We start from the raw sequence: 27,338 nt of genomic DNA, 5'->3' as shown, positions 1-27,338 counted from the left end.
CTGCACCGAAGATAAGAACTGCGGCCTTTCTCCGGTAACATATTTTCTATGTATATTATCATATCATCCACAAATAGGGACAGCTTAACTTCTTCGTTACTAATTTGGATGCCCTTTATTTCTTTTTCTTGCTTTACTGCCCTAGCTAGTACTTGTAGCACAATGTTAAATAAGAGTGGTGATAAAGGGCATCCTTGTCTAGTTGCTGTTCTCAAGGGAAATGTTTTCAGCTTCTCTTCATTAAGAATGATGTTCCCTGTTGGTTTTCCATAAAGAACCAAAAAACTAAACCCGTTGCTGTTGAGTTGAGTTGGACTCATAGCAACCCTATAGGACAGAGTAGAACTGCACCATAGAGTTTCTGAGGAGTGCTTGGTGGATTTGAACTGCCAATCTTTTGGTTAGCGGCCATAGCGTTTAATCACTATGCCCCTGGGGTTTTCTGGTTTTGCGTGGATGCCCTTTATTATGTTGAAGAATTTCCCTTCTATACCTATTTTATTGAGAGTTTTTATCAGGAATGGGTGTTGGACTTTGTCAAATGCCTTTTCTATATCGATCGAGATGACCGTGTGATTCCTTTCTTTCCTTTTATTTATGTGGTGGATTATGTTGATTGATTTTCTAATGTTGAACCATCCTTGCATACCTGATATGAATCCTACTTGGTTATGGTGTATAATTTTTTTGATATGATGCTGAATTCTATTGGCTAGAATTTTTGCATTTATATTCAGGAGAGATATTGGTCGGTAATTTTCTTTTTTTGAGGTTCCTTTGCCTTGTTTTGGTATCAGGGTTATGCTGGCTTCGTAGAATGAATTTAAAAGTATCGCTTCCTTTTCTATCTTCTAAAATAGTTTGAGTAGTACTGGTGTAAGCTCCTTTCTGAATGTTTGGTAGAATTCTCCAGTGAAACCATCTGGGCCAGGGTTTTCTGTTGTTGTCGTTGTTGGGAGTTTTTTAATTACCTCTTCAATCTCTTTTCTTATTATTGTTTTTTTCAGATTTTCACATCATTTTGTGTTTATTTGGATAGATAGTGTGTCTTGAAATTTGTCCATTTCCTCTAGGTTTTCAAATTTGTTGCAGTATAGTTTTTCATAATACTCTCTCATGATCCTTTTTATTTCAGTTGCGTATGTTGTAACGTCCCCCATTTAATTTCTTATTTGGGTTTTTTTGCATCCTCTCCTGTTTTTCTTTTGTAAATTTGGCCAGTGGTTTTTTGATTTTGTTGATCCTTTCAAAGAACCAACTTTTGGTTTTGTTGATTCTTTCTACTGTTTTTCTATTCCTTATTTCATTTATTTTTGCTTTGATCTTTATTATTTCCTTTCTTCTGGTGGCTGTGGGCTTTTTTTCTTTTTTTTTTTTTTGGTGTTCTCTTTCTACTTTTTCGAGTTGTGTAGCTAATGTTTTGATTTTGTCCCTTTCTTCTTTTTTGATGTATGCGTCTATTGCTGTGTCCCAAAGGTTTTGGTATGATGTGTTTTCATTCCTGTTTGATTCTCAGAATTTTTTGATTCCATCTCTGATTTCTTCTAGTACCCAGTGGTTTTTAAGGAGGGTGTTATTCAGTTTCCATGTAATTGATTTTTTTTCCTTGATCTCCCTGTTAGTTTCTACCTTGATGGTGTTGTAGTCAGAGAAGATACTTTGCATTATATCAATGTTTTGGATTTTGTTGAGGGTTGCTCTGTGGCCTAAGATGTGGTCTGTTCTGGAGAATATTCCATCTGTGTTGGAAAAGAATGTGTAGTTTGCACCTGTTGGGCGGAGTGTTCTATATATGTATATGAGGTCAAGTTGGCTGATTGTGCCCTTTAGCTCTTCTGTATCTTTACTGTGCAGGCTGGGGAAGTGGTTCCTCAACCAGGCAGTACATCCCTGCTAGAAGGGGCTCCCAAGCCATGAAAAGAAAAATAAAAAAATAAAAACAAAACAAAATGAAAAAAAAAAAAAAGGATCCCACTAACATGGCAGTGCAGAGCGGGGAAGCAGTTCCCCATCTGAGCAGTGCTTCACAGACCTTCAAGAAGAAGCAAAGCTGCCACACGGAGCCAGGTGTTTGAGAGAAAGGAGGGGCAAGTGGTGAGAGGCAGGGAGGAAATCAAAAGAATTTGAAAAAAGGAATGCCAGCAACAAACAAATTGTACTGATGGAGCTGGCCAGAGTGAGTGGGGCAAATCCAAGTGGCACAGGGGTGGAACCAGTGCCTCCTGGCCAAGAGACTGTGGCAGGTAGAAAGTGATGGAGACTGAGTTGTGGGAATAAGGTTGGGAGGTGAGAAAGCATATATTGCTGGTCTTGTGTGCTCTTCTCCTTTGGGGAGCTCCTTGAAGCTGCTTTCTTGTACTCCCTGTCTGCCGATCTCTGATGTGGTTGGGGCAAATCCAAGTGGCATGGACCCTGCACTTCCCTTCTGGCCGAGCTACATCAGCCAGCTAGGAAGCAGTATAGATACAGCAGAGGGGAGAAGGATGGAGGTGGGAAAGCGTATATCACCGGTTACCGGATGCATTGTCTTCCACTGGGAGCTTCGTGAAGCTGCTTTCCCATACTCACTGTCTGCTGATATCCGATAGGAGTCCAAGGTGGCAACTCCATGCTGCATTTGCTGATAGGGGATCTCCTCATGTATCCCTCCCCACTCTCTGTTCTCTGTCAGTTTCTTATTCCATTCAGTGTTTGGTTGAGTTCCTTATCTCTTCGTTTGATACTTAGGGTTCCAGAATTGATGTTTGCCTCTGTTGTATTTAGTTTTCCAGGTTTTTGCTGTGGAGGGACAGCGTGGTGCTTCTGTCTATAGTGCCATGTTCGTTCTGCCCTCGATAGTATGAATTTAAAAAAAATATGAATTAAAGACAGAATTGAACATCAATCTAAGACTTATAGGTGTTTAAGAAGCAAAGACAACTGAAACTAAAGAAATAGTCAAAGAAATAATTGAAGAAAACTGTCCTAGAAAGGAAAAATAAAATAAAGTCTCCCTGGATGAGCAAATCAAGCAAGGTCAACAAAGGGAGAACTTCATCTAGACACATCCTGTCTGAAATTTCAGATTACTAGCATAAAGAAAAAAATCCCTACAAACACACAAGCTAACAAATAACTTTGTAAACTGAGGGATAAAATTAGGTTAGTGTCATACTTCTCACATGTGCTAAAGATTAGAACATAATCGCAGTGGATATTTGTCATATTTTCATTCGTTAGGATTTGAACCCCCACAAAAAAAGAAAAAACAAAACCTGTTGCCCTTGAATCAATTCTGACTCATAGTGGCCCTACCAGACAGACTAGAACTGCCCCATAGGGTTTCCAAGGAATGGCTGGTGGATTTGAACTACCAACGTTTTGTTAACAGCCATAGCCGTTAACCAGTGCTGTACACTTTTTCTAATTTGGGGAGGAATTTTTCATTATGTTAATGGGAAACAGAAAACAAAGGAGATCAGATCATTCCTTTCCCCAGTTCCTGGCAGGTCAGATGGCCTGAAGTCAGCCAGTAAGATGCTTCCAGGGTATTTTGATACTTGCCAAGACCATGGTCACTTAAAAGACTCCAGTTTTGGCAGCAACATGGAATTCAGAGTCCATAAGCAGCAGAAGCAAATGTCCTGGTGGTTTAGCACTGTCATTCTAATAGACTTTTTCTTTAGCGTGACCTTGGCTGTGTTGTCAGCGGCCTGGCTTCCCTTAGTTTCTGCCTGACATCCAGTCTCCTTTTGATTCTGTAGTTCAGAAAATATGCTTCCGTTGAATTCCTTTTCTGTTTAAGTTAGCTAGCACTATTTTCTGTTGTTTGCAGTTGAGACCCCCTTAATGGAACAGTAATGAGAAGAGATTCATGGAGTTTTTAAAGAAAAGTTTGGGACCCAAGAAGTTAAGGCCCAATCAAATTTTCCCTATGAAAAGCCATCAAAAGAACATTCTCAAATGTTCAATGGTTTGGAAGAAATACCAAACACATACTTAAAACAATTTATTGAAGGTGCCAGTTAGCTTCCTGAAGTCAATTTAAAAAAAGAAAAAAGAAATCAAAATTAAAAAGGACAGACTATAAAGGACTTGTGAATTTCCCTTGATGACTGTTGTCAGTCTTAGCACAAAATTCATCCAAAGAGTCTTGAGAAGAAATGCTGACCTCAGTAACTATGATTGAATCGAGCACACTAATGAGCATATTAGAATGTTAATGGGTTAATATGCTTATTTCATTATGAGAATTCCTCACTATGTGGATAATGGTATAATTAGAAACAGGAAATTCCTTAGGAAAGGGATTCCCTTAAGCAGGGTTTACCACAAAACTCAGCAGTATAGCTCTGCAGACAAATAGCAGCCTCCAACACTATGCTAGTAGAAAAAAACAAACTGGACTGATATATACAAAAATGTGAGTATGGTTGTTTGGGGACAGTTACCTATAAGTGACTTTTGTACTTATACTTTTCTGTACTTGATACAATTTATTTAAATGACAAATTATTTTTAAACAGTGTAAATAGGATATAAGATTTTTTTTAAAGGAAATACACTAAAATGTTCACATTAATTTTATTGGGGAATTGAATTATGGATAATGGTTTTCTAAATATTCTATGAAGTTGCATTATTACTTTGATATTTAAATTAAGAAATAATCAAGAAAATATGTTTCAAAATAAGAAATAATAAATTAAGAAATAGTGCCGCTTAAGAGAAACTGTCATTTGATATAAACATAAAATAAGATCATACACAGTGTGTCTGTAGTGGCATTTCTTATTAGCTTTAGCTTTCGTGTATTATGTACTTTGACTTAGGTTTCCTTCTTCAAGTTCAAATTACAGTTCATTCATTTAAAAAAAGAAACATAAAAGCAAAAACCTCCCATACCTAAATTTGCTCCCCTCTACTTTCTTTTACTATCAACTGTGGTTTATCGAACCTGCTTCACTTCTGGAAGTGGACCTGTATCTAGTCTCTCAACTTGTTTGTGCAAGATATCGCTTTTATTTCTGGATACTAATGAGTCTTTGTGAGTTAAAATTGACTGGATGGCAACGGGTTTCGCTTGAACGAGCTAGCTTTTCTGAGTTGCTGTTTTCTTATGTAGAAAAAAAAAAAAAATCCTTACTCTTTGACTCTTATATCTTTATTCAAACATAGCCCCAGCTCCAAAAACTGTGGTAGCACACTCCTGAGCCACTCCGGATGAGGAAAGACCTTGATTTAATTAACAAGGCTCTTACTAAGAGAAAAGGTTACTTTTGAGAAGCATTGCTGATATGAAATTTGTTTTCTTATAAATTGCTAGTTATGTAAACCCTTCTTTCTCAAGTCTGCTTATTTTTCTTCTCTGAGCACTTAAAAAATTTTTTTTAAGAGTATGAGGTTCACTAAAATGGTGAACACATATTTACCTCAAAGACTCTTAGAACTGAGATGACAGCCTCACTTGATCTTTAGACAGGATTACTTGTAACTGTCCCACTTACTTGGGAGGCTTATTGTATAGCTATAAAATGTGAAATGTTATTCTATATATTGTTTACTTTTTTTGTTTTTAGTAAATAGCCATTATAGGGATTTCTTTGTAAATTCAAAAGTATTTTGAAACAATTAAATTCAAGATGTCAAGTTAAAACGTTTGACAGTACAAAAATTCATATTAGAAAACAAGGATCTGGAATTTTATAGGAAATTTTATTAGGATACTGCTTTAAATCTTTTCTAAAGAAAGTGGGATAAAAAAAAATACATGCAGAATGCAGAATTTCAGTTGATAATTAAGTATTCTTGTAAGTGAGTAGTCCACTAAGAGAAGCATGGAAGATCCCTTTAGTACCTCCTCCAATTTTCCCCTTTGCAAGATTTTCACAAAAATACGTTTTGATTTATAGAACCCTATATCGAATTGACTCGATGGCACTGGGTATATCTTTATTTGAATAAGGAGTATTGGTTTTTATTAACTGATTCTCTTTTCCTAGTCATTTTAATATGTCAAAGTCTTGCTAGTAAGCTTTTCTTTTTTCTGGGTTGACCAGAGATATATATATGTTTGTTTTAAATACTAGTGCCATCTTTGTGGATTTCATTCAGATGGAGTGAAACCATATACTTAAAATTAAGATCTCCAAATTATTACTTGCTCTCAAAACTTAATTTTATTCACTGCCTTGGTTGCTGGAAGTCCCCAGTATTATCAGCACAAATGGATGAAATGCTCTGTTAAAATACTGCCTATTGTTACCGTCTGTAGTAAGAATCAGAAGACTTTAGATCTAAATATATTCTAGATAAATTTTGTATCAAATATTCACCACAGTGATATCCAAGGAATGTATAACTTTCCTATAGAAATACTTGCTAAATATACTACAAAGTAGGCATATTTATTTGCCACATTTGCATAATGGTTAAACGCTTGGCTGCTAACCGAAAGGTCAGTGGGTTTGAACAAACCCAGCGGCTACAAGGGAGAAAAGACCTGGTGATCTGCTTCCTTAAAGATTTTCAGTCTAGGAAACCCTGTGGGGCAGTTCTACTCCGTCCTGTAGAGTTGCTATGAATCACAATTGTTGACGGTACACAACAGCAACAACATGTTAGGAGTATTTATTGAGAGAGCAAAACTGGTAGACAATAATTATGATGATGGAATCTTCAGTTATGCTATGTCCCATGCAGAATCTCTGGGTAGTGCAAATGGTTAATGTTAACTGAAAGGTTGGAGGTTTGAGTCTACCCAGAGGCATCTTGGAAGAAAGGCCTGGCCATCTACTTCAAAAAAAATCAGCCATTGAAAATTCTGTGAAGCACAGCTCTACTTTGACACACATGGAGTTGCAATGACTTGAAATCAACTATTGCCAACTATATTTTTATACTTACCCTCAAAAAAAAAAAAAAAGACCTGTCACCACTGAGTCAATTCCAACTCAGAGCAACCCTATGGGACAGAGTAGAGCTCTTCCATAGGGTTTCCAAGGAGTGGCTGGTGGATTTGAATTGCCAACCTTTTGGTTAGCATCCGAGCTCCGAACAACTGTGCCACCAAGGCTTCACTCTCAAAAAGACCATGAGTAAATTAAACAAAGAAATATTAACAACATGCTGTAATGAGAACTACTCTGGGGTGCTAGAGGAGCCTTTAATTCTGCCTTGAAGTGATGAACAGAGATTGAAAAGGGCTTCGCACAGGAGATGGTGCCTGATGCAACCCCTGGAAAATGGGTCAGTATTTGCCAGGCAAAATTGAGGAAAGTCTTTCTCGATGGAGAAATCTGCATGTGTAAAGCCCTAGAGGGATGAGAACAGAGGAATACTGTCTTGCTGAGTGTGGAGGGCCCATCTGAGTAGGTAAACTCATTCCTGCGTCATCATTGTATAGTTTTTCCCCCTGCAGTCTTCAGTTGCCTTTTCATGTCAGACTGGAGGAATCATTTACACTTGTGGTTTTGTGAGGATGGTTCAACAAAAAGTCAGGGTAAGTGGAAAAAAAGCAGTTGCAGTGATGATGCCCTGTGGGGTCTCGGCTGGATAAAGAAAGAAGAGAAGGCTAAAAGTGGGGCCTGGTAGATTGGAATACAAAGGAAGGCTCAAAGGTGTTGTGGTCGTGACAAAATGGGAGTCTAGGGAGTAACAGCTGAAAGGACGGGAGGCTGTGAACCTCAGACTAGACTCCTAAGACAAATGTTCTTTCAGCCACATCACGGTTGCTTCCTTGATCAGAAAACAAGGTAGCAAATGAATTTGTCTGGCAGCTTAAATTACTGCCAGATTTTTAAATCTTTGCTTCAAGAAGTCCTGTGTAGATTCACTTTCATATGCTTTTGATTTTGACTTTTGTATATTTATGTGAAATTATCCTTTTTGAGTACCCTAACCAACTTTTGATAGTCAGAAGATTTTGTTACTGTAATTGAATCTGGTTCAGGAAATACCGATACATATGTGTAAAACTTCCATATCCATTGCTTTTGAGTTTACTCCGACTCCTGGTGACCGTATTGTGTCAGAGTAGAACTGTGCCCCATAGGGTTTTCAGTGGCTGATTTTTCAGAATGAGAATGCAAGGCCTTTCTTATAAAGCACCTCCAACCTTTCACTTAGAAGCTGAGCACATTAACAGTTTGTACCATGCAGGGACTCCACAAACTCAATTGTTTCCTTCTAATATGCTATGAAATAATAATTCTAATTATTATTTGCCACTGTTTGCAAAAAATGGATGTCAGAACAGACTCTGAAACTTGCTCTCGAATGTTGAGTAGCTAAAGCAAATGGAAGAAATGATGAAGTAAAGGAGCTGAACAGAAAATTTCAAAGGGTAGCTCAAGAGACAAAGTATTATAATGAACTGTACAAAGACCTGGAGTTAGAAAACCAAAAGGGACGAACACACTCAGCATGTCTCTAGCTGAAAGAACTGAAGAAAAAATTGAAGCCTTGAGTTACAATAGTGAAGGATTCTATGGAGAAAATATTGAACAACACAGGAAGCATCAAAGAAGATGAAAGGAATACAGAGTCACTGAACCAAAAAGAATTGGTCAATGTTCAGCCATTTCAGGTGGTAGCATAGGACCAAGGATCAATGGTAGTCAAGGAAGAAGTCCAAGCCACACTGAAGGCACTGGTGAAAAACAAGGCTCCAGGAATTGACGGAATACCAGTTGAGATGTTTCAACAAACAGAGGCAGCACTGGAGGTGCTCACTCATCTGTGTCAAGAAATTTGGAGGACAGCTGCTGGGCCAACTAACTGGAAAAGATCCATATTTGTGTCCATTTCAGAGAAAGGTGATTTAACAGAATGCTGAAATTATCAAACAATATCATACACAAATAAAATTTTGCTGAAGATCATTCAAAAGTAGTTGTAGCAGTATATTCAGAGGGAACTGCCAGAAATTCAAAGCAGATTCAGAAGAGCATGTGGAATGAGGGATATCATTGCTGATGTCAGATGGATCTTGGCTTAAAACAGAGAATACAAGAAAGAAAATACCTGTGTTTTATTGACTATGCAAAGGCATTTGACTGTGTGGATTGTAACAAATTATGGACAACATTGCAAAGAATGGAAATTCTAAAACACTTATTTGTGCTCATGTGGAACCTGTACATAGACCAAGAGCAATCATTCGAACAGAACAAGAAGATACTGCATGATTTAAAGTCAGGAAAAGTGTGTGTCAGGGTTATATCCTTTGACCATACTTAATCTGTATTCTGAGCAAAAAATCCAAGAAAATGGACTATATGAAGAAGAAAGCAGTATCAAGATTTGAGGAAGTCTCTTTAACAACCTGTGATGTGCAGATGACACAACCTTGCTTGCTGAAAGCAGAGACTTGAAGCACTTACTGATAAAGATCAAAGACCAGAGCCTTCAGTATGGATTACATCTCAACAGAAAGAAAACAAAAATCCTCACAACTGGACCAATAAGCAACATCATGACAAATAGAGAAAAGATTGAAGTTGTTAAGGATTTCATTTTACTTGGATCCACGATCAGTGCCCGTGGAAGCAGCAGTCAAGAAATCAAATGACTTTTGCTTTGACCGAATCTACTGCAAAGACCTCTTTAAGGTGTTAAAAAGCAAAGATGTCACTCTGAGGACTAAGGTGCCACGGTATTTTCAGTTACTTCATATGCATGTGAAAGCTGGACAATGAATACGGTGTGAAAGCTGGACAGTGAATACGGAGGGTGGAAGTAGGATTGATGCCTTTGAATTATGGTGCTGGCAAAGACTATTGAATAAAACACGGACTGCCAAAAGAATGAACAAATATGCCTTGGAAGAAGTACAGCTGGAATGCTCCTTGGAACCAAGGATAGCAAGACTTTGTGTCACATACTTTGGACCTGTTATTAGGAGGGACCAGTTCCTGGAGAAGGACATCATGCTTAGTAAAGTAGTAGAGGGTCAGCAAAAAAGAGGAATACCCTCAATGAGATGGATTGACACAGTGGCTGCAACAATGGGCTCAAGCATAGTAGCTGTTGTGAGAATGGCAAGACCAGGCAGTATTTCGTTCTCTTGTGTGCAGGGTCGCTATGAGTCAGAACTGACTCGATAGGCTCTAACAACTCTTTGTAAGCCAAATGATAGTGTAAGCCTAAAATCTGACCTTCCTCTCTTATTTAGAAATTCTGTGATATTTGAAAATTCTTATAGAGTGGAGCCAGTGAAGGATGGACAATGTAATACTCAATGCTAGACATCATTTAGTTGTTTTCCTAAGTGAGAAAGACTGAAAACCTCTTAAAACTCCATCTTTCTTATTAACCATGTTTATTGTCTTAATCTGTTTTGGCTAACCACCTAGCAAAAAACCAAACCCAAACCCAGTGCTGTCGAGTCGATCCCGACTCATAGCGACCTTATAGGACAGAGTAGAACTGTCCCATAGAGTTTCCAAGAAGTGCCTGGAGAATTCGAACTGCCGACCCTTTGTTAGCAGCCGTAGCACTTAACCACTACGCCACCAGCGTTTCACCTAGAGAACTTCTCAAATGCATGATTTTGTTTTTGTTGTTATTTTTAAGGAAAGAAAAATATAGAATTAAAGGGAAACTATTAATATCTAAATAATTTTATATTATCAATTACCTAAAATGAATTATCAAAGCAGGAAACGTTTGCTGTATCTTCATCCTTTTATATTGGGAAAATTTAAATTGTAGATTTTAAGAAAAGAAACTTCAATACATATTTGTCATTAAGATTATATAATTAAAATGGAATATAGTCTTAATATGTCACTGTATATCTCTGAAATTTTGTCTCCTGTTTTTAACTGCATTTAATAACCACACTGGTGTTTGGGTGTGGAATTATTGCAAATCCAGCATGTAACTGTCAAGATCGATTCAGTCTAGCTCCTTGCCTGTGTTTTGTTGCCAGTGCACCACCTTCTGGTAAGTCAATGAATTAGCAACCTTCCTGCTTTTTGTTAGTCCAGGGTGGTGTAGTGGTTAAGTGCTATGGCTGCGAACCAAAGGATCGGCAGTTCAAATCCACCAGGCGCTCCTTGGAAACTCTATGGGGCAGTTCTACTCTGTCCTATAGGGTCGCTATGAGTCGAAATCGACTCGATGGCAGTGGGTTTGGTTTGGGTTTTAGTCCCGGGTTGTCTAATAGAACTTTCTACAATGATGGAAATGTTCTATATCTGCGCCTTCTCTCATGGTAACCACTAGCCACACGTGACAACTGAGCACTTGAAATATGGCTAGTATGCCTATTTTTAAGCTTCTTTTTAAATTTTATTAAATTTTAGATAATTTAAATTTAAATAGCCATTAGTGTCTAATTGCTACAGTGTTAGACAACACAGCACTAGTCTATTATGGAGAAAGGAAGAAAGACAAAATTAGCAAGAGTAGAAGTTTTAGGAAATTCATTATATTTACCACATAGATAAACTATCATAGTTCATCTGAATTTTTGTCATTCAGGGGTAATTCCACCATTTTAGACGTTGTAGCCAGGTCTTCGTATTTTCCTTGATGAGAAATCATTTGGAAATGTTACATTTGGCTTTATATGTTTTGGGATTTCAGTAGCCCCTGTCTGCTTCTCCATACAATTGCTCCCTGGCTTTTGTTGGTGTTTCTTTGTTTGTTTTTTAGTTTTCATTCTTTGCTCTTTGGAAGGAACCCCTGGTCACCTACCTGCTCTCGCACTTATGAGGAGAGCAGTGTACCCTGAAGGTCGAGAGATCAGGAAGAGTATGAGGAACTATCTAGTAGGCATGGGGAAATTTGAAATTGTTAAAATATATTCTGTTACCATTTTCACTAGTTGAAAATTAAGAAGAGTTACCTCCCTAATCAGAAATGAAATCAATGAATTAGAGAACAAGCGCAATATGTTTTAAATAAAATGATCTAAACCAGGGGGTACACATCTATTAGAATAAAGCATAGTGGTAGTCATGTAACTTTTGAAGCAGTTTTTTCTACAGGGAATACAGATATTTAAAAGAAGTGTCAGAGATCCTGTAAGATACATTTTACAGTCTTTACGATTCAAGAGAAATTAGGTCGAGCAATCCAATACTAATTATTTTCCAGTTCCTCATATAACATTGTGTGATGTTACATCATTTTAACATTTTGGGGGAAATACATCACCCACAGTGAAACATATTTGGGAACAGTTATCAACCAGTTCCTATTATGTTTTCAGATATATAAGTCAATTGGGCGTTTGGGTTGAAAGTAGATTTGAGCTATTCAAAATGAGGGCAGTTACTTTGATTTTTTGTGAGAACTCAAGAAAAGACACTTAACGCTAAAAACTAGCCAATGGACTATCTTCTAATTATGTTGTTGTTGTTAGGTGCCTTCCAGTCAGTTCTGACTCGTAGCAACCCTGTGTATAACAGAATGAAACACTACCCGGTCCTGTGCCGTCCTCACAATCGTTGCTATGTTGGAGCCCATCATTGCAGCCGCTATATCAGTCCATCTCTATGAGGGTCTTCCTCTTTTTCACTGACCTTCTACTTCAAGCATGATGTCCTTCTCTAGGGACCGAACAGAGGAGTAGTGGTTAAATTTGAGTATATGCAGTGCATAGTGTTTTGTTCTTGTTGTTAGTTGCCACTGAGTTGGCCCTGACTCATGACGATCCCGTGTACAACAGAATGAAATGTTGCCTGGTCCCATGCCATCTTAATGATTGTTGGTGTGCTAGAGTCCATTGTTGCAGCCACTGTCTTTTTAGTGTGCTGTAGGGTAAAAACATCACAAAATTTAGTAAAGCAAAAAGAAAGTTTTATTCGGCATATATTCAAAAAGACAAAAGTGGGAAGTAGACAAGCGTGCTGCCAGAGCTAATGTCTGCCTGAATCCAAGGAAATATTACAGAGTAACCAAGAATGGGAAAACGGACAAGCATGCTGCCACAGCCATGTCTGTCCGAGTCAAAGGAAATTACAGAATAGACAAAAGTGGGAAAACAGACAAGCGTGCTGCCACAGCCATGTCTGCTTGAGTCCAAGGAGGGTTACAGAGTCGTCAGTATATATTAACATCACAAATGGGCAAAACCATGGAAAGCTTCACCTTTTTACATATTGGCTAGAAACTGTGATCTTACATTTTGAATTGCCTTTCTTAACAATCATTGGTACAGGATTCAGTAATGACAGTCAGGAGGGTCTTCATTGGTCCAACAAATTTCTATTCACTATATGTTAGTAGAAAAAGATAAGAGTGGAAAATGTTTTGTGTTCTGGCTTATGTGAAAGGTTCCCTAAAAGATATTTTCCAAGATTGTCCCATCTATTGTCTTTATACCTCAGGTCCCAGTTGATGTGTCCTTGTGAGTCCAGCTCCAGCTGGGTCACATTCTTTATGCTGAAGGACAGGGAATAATGACTAATTATTTCCTAAGTCAAGTGCCTTCCAACCTAGGGGGCTCGTCTTCCAGCACTATGCCAGACAATATTCTGTTGTGATCTGTAGGGTTTTTTTTGGCTGATTTTCACCAGGTCTTTCTTCCTAGTCTGTTTTAGTCTCGAAATGCCACGAAAACCTGTCCACTGTGGGTGACCCAGCTGGTATTTGAAATATGGGTGGCATAGCTTCCAGCATCATGACAACATGCAAGCCACCATAGTATGACAAACTGACGGGCAGGTGAGAGGTGGAGTGTGTAAAAGTGCTCCAATAATCAAATGCTGCCATGTGGAATCAAAGGACCAGATGAAGCCTCCTTTTCTCCTTATTGTTATATCTGTATGAATATTTGAAATAACAATTTGTTTTCTATGCCGTCATAGGGTCGCTATGATTGGGAATCGACTGGAGGGCACTGGGTTGGGTATGCTGTCAGGAAAGAGTATGTGTATGTCATTAATTAGTCCATGTCATCAGAGAGACTGTTTTAATAAAAAAGGAAATCTTTCTTAAGATGATTGATGAAGTAAGTCCCTAATGACTAGAATTACTTCACTGAGTATGAAATTGATGTTATTATAACCACATGCTTATTATATCATCATAATTCTTTTTCTAACTTGTGCCAGGTGACATAGGTATTAGCATTTTTTCCCACCAGTAAACAGGAAAAAACCTAAATTTATCTACTTTTATTGAAATTTCTAGTAAATTTTGAGTAGCTAGAAACACGTCAAATTTCACAGGAGTTAAGACATAATAAATATTATTTATAAATACAGCATGTGACCTAAATGGAATATGTATGCATGCGTTGTGGTCATCAAATTTCATTTGCAAAAATCTAGATAGATAGTACATATGTGCATATTATATGTTTTTTTCTTTTTAACATTTTGTTGTGTTTTAGGTGAAAGTTTACATAGCAGATTAGATTCCCATTTAACAATTTTTTATACAACTTGTTCCGTGACATTGGTTACATTTTTCACATTGTGTCAGCATTCTCATTATTTCCATTCTTTTTGTTCTATTCCATGAATCTAGTTTCCCTGGCCCTTCTTAGCTTCTCATTTTTGTTTTAGAGTAAATGTTGATCATTTGGTCTCATATTGTTGATTGATTTAAGGGAGCACAATATTCATGGGTGATATTGTTTCTTTTACAAGCCAACCTGTTATGATGATGAAAGGTGGCCTCCAGAGAACCACTGTATGGCTTCAGTTCCACGTTCAAAGGGTATCTTAGGACGGTAGTCTCAGGAGTTCTTCCGGCCTCTGTTGGTCCAGTAAGTGTGGCCATTTTTAGTAATTTGAGTTTTGTTCTACATTTTTCTCCCATTCTAACCAGGACCTTCTTTTGTGTCCATGGTCAGAAACCTTGGTAGTGATAGGCAGGCACCATTTAGTTCTTTTGGTCTCGGGCTCGAAAAGGCTGTGGATCTTATGGGCCATTAATCCTGTGGACTAATTTCTTCCTCGAGTTTTTGGTTTCCTTCACTCTCCTTTGTTTCACATAGGAAAAGACCAATAGTTGTATCTTAGATGGCTGCTGGCAAGCTTTTAAGACCCCAGATGCTACTCACCAATCTAGAATGTAGAACATTATCTTTATGGATTTTGTTATGCCAATTGATCGAGTTGTCCCGTGAGGCTATGGTCCCAAGCCTTCAAACTCAGTAAACCTATCCAGTGAGGTGTTTGGTTATGTCTTGGTAGTATCCATAAGTGTGCCCCTATGTGGTTTAATGTATATACAAATATATATACTGCCCACACAGAGATGTATATACATGTCTGCAGATAAACCTGTACATGCATATCCATATACTTACATGTGCCTTCCTATACACATGTATGCATATATGTCTACCTATTTAACCACACATTTATTTTATTGTTGCAAAATTTTCTGTTATCCTGTTTTCCAAAATTGTCACTTATTCTTAAACACTGAGCAAATACTCCGAAAAGCTGGACTATATGAAAAATGGGGCATCGAGATTGGAGGGAGAGTCATTAACAACCTGCATTATACAGATGACACAACCTTGCTTGCTGAAAGTGAAGAGGACGAAGCACTTACTAATGAAATTGAAGACCACAGCCTTCAGTATGGATTACACCTTGACATAAAGGTAACAAAAACCCTCACAACTGGACCAATAATCCACATCATGAGAAACAGAGCAAAGATTGAGGTTGTCAAGGATTTCATTTTAATTGGATCCACAATCAACATTCACAGAAGCAGCAGTTGACTGCAAAAGACCTCTTTAAAGTGTTAAAAAGCAAAGATGTCCTCTTGAGGACTAAGGTGTGCCTGACCCAAGCCATGGTGTTTTTCAGTTGCCTCATATGCATGCCAAAGCTGGACAATGAAAAAGGAAGACCAAAGAAGAATCGATGCCTTTGAATTGTGGTGATAACAAAGAATATTGAGTATACCATGGACTTCCAAAAGAATGAACAAATCTGTCTTGGAAGAAGTACAACCAGAATACTACTTAGAAGCAAGTATGGTGAGACTACATCTCACAAACTTTGGACATGTGATCAGGAGGGATCAGTCCCTGGAGAAGGACATCGTGCGTGGTATAGAGTCAATGAAAAAGAGGAAGACCTTCAACAAGATGGATTGACACAGTGGCTGCAACAATGGGCTCAAACATAGCAACAATCGTGAGGATGACGCAGGACCAGGCAGTGTTTCATTCTGTTATGCATAGGGTCCTATGAGTCAGAACTGACTGGACTGGACGGCACCCAACAACAACTATTTAGAAAGTGATTCCCCCTCCCTCCCCCTCCCATTCCTGGTAACAATCAAAGAGCATTGCTTGCTGTGTGAATGCCTGTTCTTGACTCTTTATAAAAGTGGAGCCATACAATATTTGTCCTTTTGTGGTTGACTTACTTCGCTCAGCATGATGTCCTCCAGATTCATCTATGCTATGTTTCTCACATTCTTCATTTTTCTTTTGAGTTGTGTAGTATTCCATTGTATGTGTGTACCACAGTTTGTTTATTCATTCATCTATTTAAGTGCGCTTAGGTTGTTTCCATAATTTTGTTCTTGTGAATAATGCTGCAGTGAACATAGGTATGCATTTGTCTGTTTGTGTCACTGCTCTTACATCTCTAGGATATATACCTAGGAGTGGGATTGCTGGATCATAACGTATTTCTATTTCTAGCTTTTTGCGGAAGGACCATATTGTTTTCCGTGGTGGTTGTATCATTTCACATTCCCACGAGCAATGTATAAGAGTTTCAGTCCCCTCATAACCTTGCCGGCACTTGTTGTTCTCTCTTTTACTGATCACTGCCGTTTTTGCAGGGGTGAGATGGTACCTCAGTGTAGTTTTGATTTGCATCTCTCTATGTTTTTTTTTTAATTGCTAATGAATCCCTGGTGATGCAGTGGTTAAGCACTTCGCTGCTAATGGAAAAGCTGGCAGTTTGAATTCACCAGCCACTCTCTGGGAGGACGTGGCAGTCTGCCTCCCTAAAGATTCATAGCCTTAGAAACCCTTTGGGGCAGTTCTACTCTGTCCTACAGGGTCACTATGAGTTGAAATTGACTCGACGGCAGTGGGTTTGGTTTTGGGTGACTAATGATTACAAGCATCTTTTTCATGTATTTGTTGGCCACCTGAATGTTGTCTTTGGTGAATTGTCTGTTAATGACCTTTGCCCATGTTTTGGATTGTTTGTATTTTTTTTGTTGTTGTTGCATTTTTGAAGTTTTCTATATATTTTAGGGATTAAAGCCTTATCAGATATATCTTTGCCAAAGATTTTCCCCAGCCTGTAGGTTCTGTTTTTATTCTCTTGGTAAAGTCTTTTGATGAGCATAGGTATTTAATTTTTAGGAATTCCCAGTTATCCACTTATCTTCTGTGATTCATGCTTTTTTAGTTTTGCTTCACAAGCTATTTATGCCAAATATTAGGCCCCCTAGCTTTGATTCTGTTTCTTTCCAGGAACTTTATAGTTTTAACTTTAACATCTAGACCTTTGAGCTATTTTGAATAAGTTTTTTGTACCTGATGTGAGGCATAGGTCCTGATTTATTTTTCAGCATATGGAAATCCAATTTTGCCAGCACCATGTGTTAAAGAGACAGTTTCTTCCCCATTGAATGGATATTGACCCTTTGTCAAAGATCAGCTGCACGTAGATGGATGTATTTACTTCTGTGCTCTCTATTCCATTGGTCTGTGTGTCTCTCATTGTACTAGTACCAGGCTGTTTTGATTACCATGGCTGTGTAGTAATTTTTTGAGACCAGGAAGTGAGAGGCCTCCTACTTTGTTCTTCCTCTTTAATATTGCTTTAGCTATTCAAGGCCTCATTCCTTTCCATATAAAGTTGGAGATTAGTTTTTCCATTTCCTTAAAGAATGTTGGCATTTGGGTCCGGATTGCATTGTATTTATAGATTACTTTTGGTAGTATTGACATTTTCACAATGTTAAGTCTTCGAATCCATGAACATGGTATGTTTTTCCATTTATGTACATCTATTTTATTTTCTTGCTGTAGTGTTTTATAGTTTTCCTTGTATAAATCTTTTATGTTCCTGGGTAACTTTATTCCTAGGTATTTTATCCTTTTGAAGGTTACTGTGAATGATACTGATTTCTTGATTCCCTTTTCAGAGCCCTCATTATTTGTATAGAGGAACCCAACAGATTTTCATGTGTTGATCTTGTACTCTGTCACTTTGCTGAATCCTTCTATTAGTTCCAGTAACCTCCTTGTGGAGTCTCTGGGATTTTCTATGTAGAGAATCATGCCATCTGCAAATAAGGATAGTTGCTTCTTCCTTTCCAATTTGGATGCCCTTTATTTCCTTTTCTTGCCTTATTTCTCTGGTTGGAACTTCCAGTACAATATTGGTAGGAATAGTGATAAATGACACCTTTGCCTTATTTCCATTCTCAAGGGTAATACTCTCAATTTTTCCCTGTTGAGAGAAATGTTGGCTGTTGGTTTTATGTATATGGCCTTAATTATATTGAAGAATTTCCCTTCTATTCCTATTTTGCTGAGAGTTTTTATCAGAAAAGGGTTTTGCATTTTATCAAATGCCTTTTCTGTGTCAATTGAGATGACCGTGTGGTTCTTTTCCCTTGTTTTATTTATGTGGTGAATTACGTTGTTTGATTTTCTAGTGTTGAACCATCCTTGCATCCCTGGTATGAGTTTCAACTTGATCATGATGTATTATTTTTTTGAAATGCTGTTGAATTATGTTGGCTAGAATTTTGTTGAGAATTTTTTCTTCTATATTCATGAGAGCTATTGGTCTATAGTTTTCTTTTTTAGTGATGTGTTTGCCTGGCTTTTGTATCAGGGTTGTGCTGGCTTCAAAGAATGAGCTAGGGCATATTTCTTCCTTTTATGTGTTCTGGAATAGTTGAGTAGAATTTGTGTCAACTCTTCTGTAAATGTTTGGTAGAATTCTCCCATGACGCTGTCTGGGCTAGGGCTTTTTATTTTTGGTAGTTTTTTTTTTCTTTTCTTAATAACATTTCCAATTTCTTCTGTTGTTATGGGTCTGTTCAAATTTTCTATCTGCATTTGTGTTAGTTTAGGTAGGCAGTGCCTTTCTAGAAATTTGTCCATTTCTTCTAGGTTTTCAAATTTGTTGGAGTACAATTTTTCATAATATTCTGTTATGATCTTCTTTATCTCAGTTGGTTCTTTTGTAATGTCACCCATCTCATTTCTTATTTTGGTTATTTGTATCTTCCCATTTTTTTTTTTCTTTGTCAATTTGGCCACTGGTTTGTCAGTTTTACTGGTCCTGTCAAGGAACCAACTTCTCTTATTGATTCTATTTTTTTTCTCTTTTGTATTTCATTTATTTCTGCTTTGATCTTTATTATTTGTTTTCTTTTTTTCTGATGACCATGACTTCTTTTGCTGCTCCATTTCTATTTGTCTGAGTTATAGGGTTAAGTTGTTGATTTTGGTCCTTTCGTCTTTTTTGATGTGTGCATTTATTGCTACAGAATCTCCTCTGAGGACTGCTTCTGCTGTGTCCCAAAGGCTTTGTATGTTGTTTTCATTCTCATTTGATTGTAAGAATTTTTTAATTTCATATTTAATTTATTCTATTACCCAATCGATTTTAAGTAAAGGGTTATTCATTTTTCATGTATTTAGTATTTTCCTTGTCCTTTCTGTTACTGATTTCTAGTTCTATAGTGTTGTGATCATAGAAGATGCTTTGTATTATTTTGATGTTTTTGAATTTACTGAGACTTGCTTTGTGGACTAATGTATGGTCTATTCTGAAGAATGACCTATGTCTGTTGGAGAAGAATGTATACCATGCTGAGGTTGGTGGTATGTTCTCTGTGTGTATATGAGGTCAAGTTGGATGATATGTTATTTAGTTCTGTATTTTTGTTGAGTTTCTTTCTAGTTGCTCTGTCTATCATCAAAAGGGGCATGTTAAAATCTCATACAATTATTGTAGAACTGTTTTTCTTTTCAATTTTGTTAGAGGTTGTTTTATGTATTTTGGAGCTCTGTCATTGGGTACATAAATATTTATTATGCTTGTGTCCTCTTGGTGGATTGATCCTTTAATCATTATATAATGCCCTTCCTAGTTTCTGATAATGGATTTTGACTTAAAGTCCATTTTATTAGAGATATTATTGCCACTCCTGCTCTCTTCTGGCTAATCTTCACATGATACATTTTTTTTCCATCCTCTGATTTTTAACTTATTGATGTCTTTGTGTCTAAGGTGTGTGACTTCTAGGCAACATATTAATGGTTCCTTTTTTTTTTTTCCTTTCTGCCACTCTCTGTCTCTTAACTGGTGCATTTAAACCATTTACATTCAGTGCGATTATTGTTAGGTATGAATTCACTGCTGCCATTTTGGTATGCTTTTATTATGGTGTTAAATGGTGTTAACAGTTTCTTTGTTCTATTTAATTTTCTGTGCTGAGTTCTTTTTATTGGTTTTCTTTTCCTTTCCATCATTGTTGTTGAGTTTATGTTTGCTGAGTCTTTTTGATTTTCTTCTCCTTTTTTTTTTTTGGTGAGTAGATTTGTTAATTTTCTTTGTGGTTATATGGAATTTACCTTCTCTTCCTTAGTTTAAAATGGTCTGTTATATCTCGGTATTGCATTGACTTCCTCTGTATGTGGAAATACTATACCTACACTCTATTCTCTTTTTTTGTTTTGAGGTTGTCATTGTTTACAGACTGACATCTCTTGTTCCCTGTTTTCAATTTTGCAGCTTTACCGTACGTTTGAAAATTTTTTGTCTGGGTTGATGTTTGGGTGATGCTTTCATGTGTCTTGGAAACCCTGGTGGCGTAGTGGTTAAGTGCTACGGCTGCTACCCAAAAGGTCAGCAATTCGAATCCACCAGGTGCTCCTTGGAAACTCTATGGAACAGTTCTACTCTGCTCTGTAGGGTCGCTATAAGTTGGAATCGACTCAGCAGCAGTGGGTTTGGTTTTTTTGGTTTTTCGTGTGTCTTAATCTCAGGTTGTTATCTGATGTAGTTGACTCTGTCTGAAACCCATTGCCGTTGAGTCGATTCCGACTCATAGCAACCCTATATTCAAAAAGGTAGTTCTGTTACCATTTTTTCCTCAGGAAGTTTTTCTGCCTCTTTTATTTATTTATTTTTTTGGCTATTTATTTGAGCCATCTTATCCTGTTTCTTCATATGGTTTGTTATTGTCTGTTGTTTCTGAGGCTTTAAGGTGTTATTTTATTTATTAATTGATTGTATGTTTGTTTGTTTTGTCTTTTTTTTTTTTTTTCTTATATCAGGGCAGGCAGATCAGGCTCTTCACTGATCACTCATCTGATGGTATAGGAGTGCTCACCACTTGTCTGTGGGTGGGGAGAACAGTGGCAGACAGCGTGAGCTCATGTTGCTGTTCACTGGGCATATGAGACAGCTGAGGTTCAGCTGAATGGGTGCTGGCTGAAGCCTGTTGTTGGTCCAGCAGTGTGGGAGCCCTCATAGCCACTCATCAATTTGGAAGGGCCACAGCCAGGAGGCATGGCAGGTGGCAGGGACCACCTGAGTGCTCTTTTGCTCTGCTCACTGGATGGATGGGGCTATATGCCAAGGGTGAGGGAGTTTGGGCGGAGGTGCTGGAATGCTGTTGCAGCACTTAGCAGGGCGGATTAGTGGGTAGGGGTGGGGTTGGACAACTGAGGGCACCAGGGGTCTCCCATGCCGCTCAACAGGATGGGGCAGCAAGAGGAGCATGGGGTCAAGCAGCTGGGAGCTCTGGAACACTGCCACTCAGCAGTGGGCAGGGAAAGGGATGGTGAATAGGGCTGGGTGGGATGGAGATGGGGTGCTCATACTGTGGTCCCCAGTGGTCAGGGCTATGGGAATGGAGAAGTTCATACCTCCAGTCACCAGGAGGATGGGAGGAAAGGAAGCATGATCCTCTAGTTGCTGGGTGAGGGTACCTGGGTACTTCCCATTGTCTGCAGCCAGCAATCAGGACCTGGCCCTGATCAAGGATGAAGAAGGGGGAGCTGCCCATAGTCTGGTTGGGCAAGGGACCTCCTGTTTACAATCTGCAGATCTGTTACTCCATATGTGCCATCCACCCTAATGGTCAGGGAGCACCGCTCATGTGTAGCCCTGTCTCTAGGTCCTGGCTCCTTCCCTGCTTTGCAGATGCCAGGATCCCTGGAGCTCTTGCCCACCTTCTTGTCGTTTCCCCTCCAGATCTGTTTCATGCTCTGCTCACCTTGCTTCACTCTGGGTCTGTCAGTACAGTTTCTCTGTCTCCTATGGGGAATTCCATGCAGTTGACTTTCTGTGTTCCTCACTTGGGATTGTTGCTAGCTTTGTCCCAAGGTGGCCATGCTGTGCCAGTGGCTGGCAGGTCACCTCCACTCCGTATCTCTCCTCATTCGCTGTTTTCAATCAGTTTCTTCTTCCACTCGGTACTGATTTAATTCTTTATCCTTTCATTTGATGCTCAGGGTTCTAAGATTGTCTTCTGTATCTGTTTTACTTTGTTTCTCAGATCTTGTTGTAGAGGGGCAACAAGATGTATCTGACTAGTTCACTATCTTGGCTCCTCTTTGTACATTTGTTTTTATATATCACTTATTTTGTCATACTTTATAATGCAATGGAATAACAAAAATAATAATAGCAAACATTGCATAGTACCTACTATGCATTGTTCTAAGTATTTTACGTATATTAACTAATCTAATTCACAATAACCCTGTGGCATAGATAGTGCTCTCATCTCCATTAAAGTATAGACAGACATTATGGAGCCAGAAAAGCCTGAATTTGAATCTTAGCCCAACCTTTGAGGAACTTTGGGAAAATTATTTAAGCTTTTCGAACATTATTTTCCTTATGTTTGAAATAGCAGTAACACTTACTTCATAGAGTTATTGTGGAAAATAAATGATGGGTCTAGTGTTAGATACCTGGCACATAATAGGCACTCAAACTTCAGTTCACCTTCCATTTCAGTGATATGACTACTGGAAGTATAGATTTAGCCCTTACGTTTACATAGTATGGAGCCCTGGCGGTGCAGTGGTTAAAGAACTCAGCTGCTAACCAAAAGGTCGGCAGTTTGAATCCACCAGCCACTCCTTGGAAACCTTATGGGACATGTCTACTCTGTCCTGTAGGGCTACTATGAGTTGGAATCAAATAGATGGCAATGGGTTTGGTTTTTATTTTTGTTTTACATAGTATACTTTTCTATAGAGTATTCGATAAGATCTTTGAGGGCAGAAGTGTATGAAATGTAATAGGTTAGATAAGTATGTGTTGAGTGAATCAATAGAAACACAGAAATTTGCTAGATATACCAGTGGTGAGTAATATTGTCAACTGTTCCTTAGGTAATTCAAAACATTAGCATTATCTGATTAATTTGTAGTTGAATCACCTTGAAGAGAAAGTTCTTACATCTTTGTGTTTCCTACCGGAAGCATAATAATAATAAATCAGACCTAACTTACTGCTGATAGAGAACATGCCTCAGGAGTGTGAAGATGCCATTATCAATTTTCAAGAGAGTCAGGCAGAATTCTATCTTCCCTCGTCTTTGTAGGAGGTCCTTGGGTGGCACAAATGGTTTGTGCTGGGCTACTAACTGAAGGGTTGGAGGTTTGAATCTACCCAGCAGTGCCACGGAAGAAAGACCTAATGATCTACTTGTATAAGGTTACAGCAATTGAAAACTATGAAGCAGGTGTACCCTTACACATATGGGGTCACCATGAGTCAGAATCAACTCCATGGCAATGCATTTGTTTTTTTGTTTTAAATCTTTGCAGGCAGAGTGAAGGTGGTTTTCACTACTGCTCACTTATAATCCTCTATTTTGGTGTTTATCGTTAATAGTGTGTTCAGACACCCAACTCTTAAAGTAGTGCTTATTTTTTATTTTTATTATTATATAATATATATTGAATTCTTTTAAGTCATTGGTGAGAAATTATAGAAACTTATGTTTTTTGTATTTTTATATAATTAAAATATAAAGAACAAATATTGTAAAGTTTACCTGAAAGAGTAGTATATTCCCATTGCTTTGGCTAATGAAAAGCAAAGTGTTACGGATGATGACAGCGTTGATGGTCGATGGTGGTGGTGATGGTAGTGGTGATGATGGTGATAATGGAATGATGATGATGGTGATGATGGTGGTGGTGATGGTAGTGGTGATGATGGTGATAATGGAATGATGATGATGGTGATCATGGTGGTGGTGATGGTAGTGGTGATGATGGTGATAATGGAATGATGATGACGGTGATGATGGTGGTGGTGATGGTAGTGGTGATGATGGTGATAATGGAATGATGATGATGGTGATGATGGTGGTGGTGATGGTAGTGGTGATGATGGTGATAATGGAATGATGATGACGGTCGTGGTGATGAAATCAGCTTGAAAACCAATAGGAAAAATGGATTACTTCTCTCCGAGTCTACAATTGGACTCTGGTCTTCTTCATGTAATTTCAGCACTATTTTTTCCTACCAAAAATAGGGTATAACATTATAAATTAAGAGATTTAGATTAGGTTTGCTAACGGGCAAATGAATTCACTTCATTGATGGAGTTGAACTATTTCAATTCCATGTTCTTCTCTATTAAAACAAGAGAAGCATTTTTAAACAGACTTTTTAGAGTAGTTTTAGGTTTATAGAAAGTTTCCATATACCCTCTTCCTCCACCCACCCCTGTCTACTGTTTCTCCTGTTACAAAGTTATTAACATTTTGTATTCATGTGGTACATTTGCTTACATGTGGTACATGTGGTTTCCAATATGGAGACATGATTATTAACTGAAGTTTATATTAGGGTTCACTCCTTATGTTGGGCAGTCCTATGGGTTCTGACAAATGCATAAGGGAGGTGCTTTTTTATGAATTAAAAAAATTTAACAGTTGAAACAAATAGAGTTAGGTCTATAATGCTCTTATTTAACCTAATTAAGTGAAGGCTAAATCATTTTGACCATCTTTATTTAACTGTTACTTGGTGGAAATCCAGTTTGTTTATGTCCTTTCTGATTTTCTTATCAGCAGGAATATTCTTTCCAGGGCAAGGGTAGGTTTCTCGCCTTCTGTAGGATGATGTCATCCCATCTGTGTGTTGCACACAGACTTATTTCTTGACCCCAGGCAGCACCCTATATCCAGGCTTTATTTGCTAAGTGACCTCTTAGCTCTCTGTATCCTGGTTTGAGTAACTGACCTTAACTTTCACTTTGATATCTGGTCTGCAAAGCCTACCAGTGGGATCCTTGCTGAGAGAGATGCTAGGGCAACTCTGGCAGAGTTTTGGAAGGCACCATATTTAGATGAAATCCTAAAAGCTGCCTGAATTTTTGCAGCAATCCTGTGTCAATATGAGCTAGACATGAGAAACCCTTTTTGTGATAAATGTGGGTAATCAATAAAATTTAAAGAGAAAGAAATATTCCTTCCCCTCATCTTCTGAAGATCCTCTACAATACCCCACAGCATGAGTAGCCCCCCAGCATTTCAGGATTGATGGACTCCAGGTGGAATCACAATTTAAACTTACTGGCTGTGGCCAGTCTACCTTTGACCTCACGCATTTCCCTAGCCCTGTGTTCACCAAGAAGGATCCATGGGGTAATGCGGCTATCAACTAGGTCCACAGGCCGGAGAAACTTTTCAAACATTAACTTCAAAGACTAAAAAAGACTAGATGATCATAATTTGAGAAACACAATATAAACAGGAAAAAGGGCGGGGGGGGTGGCGATTGTAAGCTGCTAGTGATTAAGGGCTAATTAGCTGCCGCCGTCCAGCAGCGCCAGTTGTATCTTATTCAAATACATGGAGATTCTTCAAACTGATTTAGTAAAACTAAGACGTTATTTGCAGACTACATTGTAGTGAGAATACATTATAAATATATACAGATTTCACTGACTAACTGAATTTCCCAATTTCACTTACAGTAAAACGTAAGTAAATGGAAAGCAGACCTCGTGTCATTTTGGCTCATCAGGGCATCCCAAGAATTTAGCACAGTGCCTGGCACATGATCATTGAACAGAAAAAAAAAAGTATTGAATGAATTTTTAAAATTTTATTAGCATTCATGGAATCTCTTTCAAACCCTGTGGAAATGAATTTATTTTCATTGTTTTAATTGGGGATATATATACTAAGAAAATCATTTAATATTTCTTTATTGGAACCTTTTTTGAAGATGAATTCCTCCTGTGTAGTAATGTAGATATAAAATGTGTAATTGATTAGGCCAAATATATCAACATCCCAGGGTTTGCCCCAGAAATTTTTTTTTTCTTTTTGACAGTAGATTCTGATTTTTTGGTTTTTGATTCTTCATTTAGTGTTTCCTTTTCAGAAGTCTTTTTTTTTTTTTTTTTATAATGCAATAGGAGGTTTCAATAATTGACATTTCTTCTTGCATCAAGGTCCTGTGTATCCAATGGCATGAGGCAAATGCTCAGTATTGCAGGATCTTGATGGAGTGGTGGGTATCACAGGTCAAAGCCAAGTTATAGTTCATGGTCTGCATTCCATCAACAGTTTTAAGTGTCTGTTAAATGCTAGCCACTGTATGACATACAAGGAATGTTAAAATTCTGTGGAATGTAATGGAATATGGAATAATATGAAAGACATTGTCTCCAATCCCAAAACAATTATAACCTAGTAAATAAAAAGAGAAAGATTAGTCCAAACAAAGTAGACAGCATGGTCAGGACAAGTTGTGGCTACAAACTGTTCACCATCTAGAAAGAGCCAAAGGCTCGATCTAGAGACCTGGCCTGGAAACAGTGGTCAGCTTGTAGGAACAAGGGCCAACAGGGTCCCCAGTGGAGACACAAACACATGACATTAGGATAAACTTCATTTACTCTCATTAGGAGTTTACTTATCCTGCTTTTGCTACTTTTGGTTTCCCTCCTGCACAGGAAGGCCAAGATCCCTGGTGGTGTCATCATAGAGGAGGGCAATAAATGTGTGGTGGTGAAAAGCCTACAAATGTCCTAACAAGGAAGCTCCTCACACCAAGTTCTGAGACATTGTTTTCTATTCATTTTCAGAACCACCCAAAGTCACCATGATGCCCAAAAATCAGTCTTTCACAGGAGGGTCTGAGGTCTCCATTATGTGTTCTACAACAGGTTATCCCAAACCAATGATCACCTGGACCATGAATGATATGTTTATCGTGGGTTCACACAGGTACTGGGTTTGTATCATGTTCTTTGTTTTTATTGAGTGAGAAAAACTGATGAAATTTCCAGACAAAACTTATCTGACCAAATCTCTAAGATTAAATGAGATTTGACCGAAACCCACAGCTTTAGATTGTTCTAAACAGGCCAGGAGATGTCAAAGAAATAATAAAT

The 27,338-nt window shown here is 38.1% G+C and overlaps 1 protein-coding gene across 1 annotated transcript in view; it reads left to right on the top strand.

Moving 5' to 3' along the window:
• Positions 1-27,338, top strand: part of HMCN1 (hemicentin 1) — a 551,217-nt gene that overhangs the window by 247,761 nt on the left and 276,118 nt on the right. Inside the window, exon 12 of the mRNA XM_064276506.1 lies at positions 27,030-27,171. Within this exon, the coding sequence (XP_064132576.1) occupies positions 27,030-27,171 (142 nt within the window). The remainder of the gene's footprint in view (positions 1-27,029; positions 27,172-27,338) is intronic.

The sequence above is a fragment of the Loxodonta africana genome, chromosome 25 (genome assembly GCF_030014295.1).
Source record: "Loxodonta africana isolate mLoxAfr1 chromosome 25, mLoxAfr1.hap2, whole genome shotgun sequence".
Classification (NCBI taxonomy): Eukaryota; Metazoa; Chordata; class Mammalia; order Proboscidea; family Elephantidae; genus Loxodonta; species Loxodonta africana.
The sequence above is the reverse complement of the archived record's forward strand: the minus strand, read 5'-3'. Positions and strand labels throughout refer to the sequence as shown.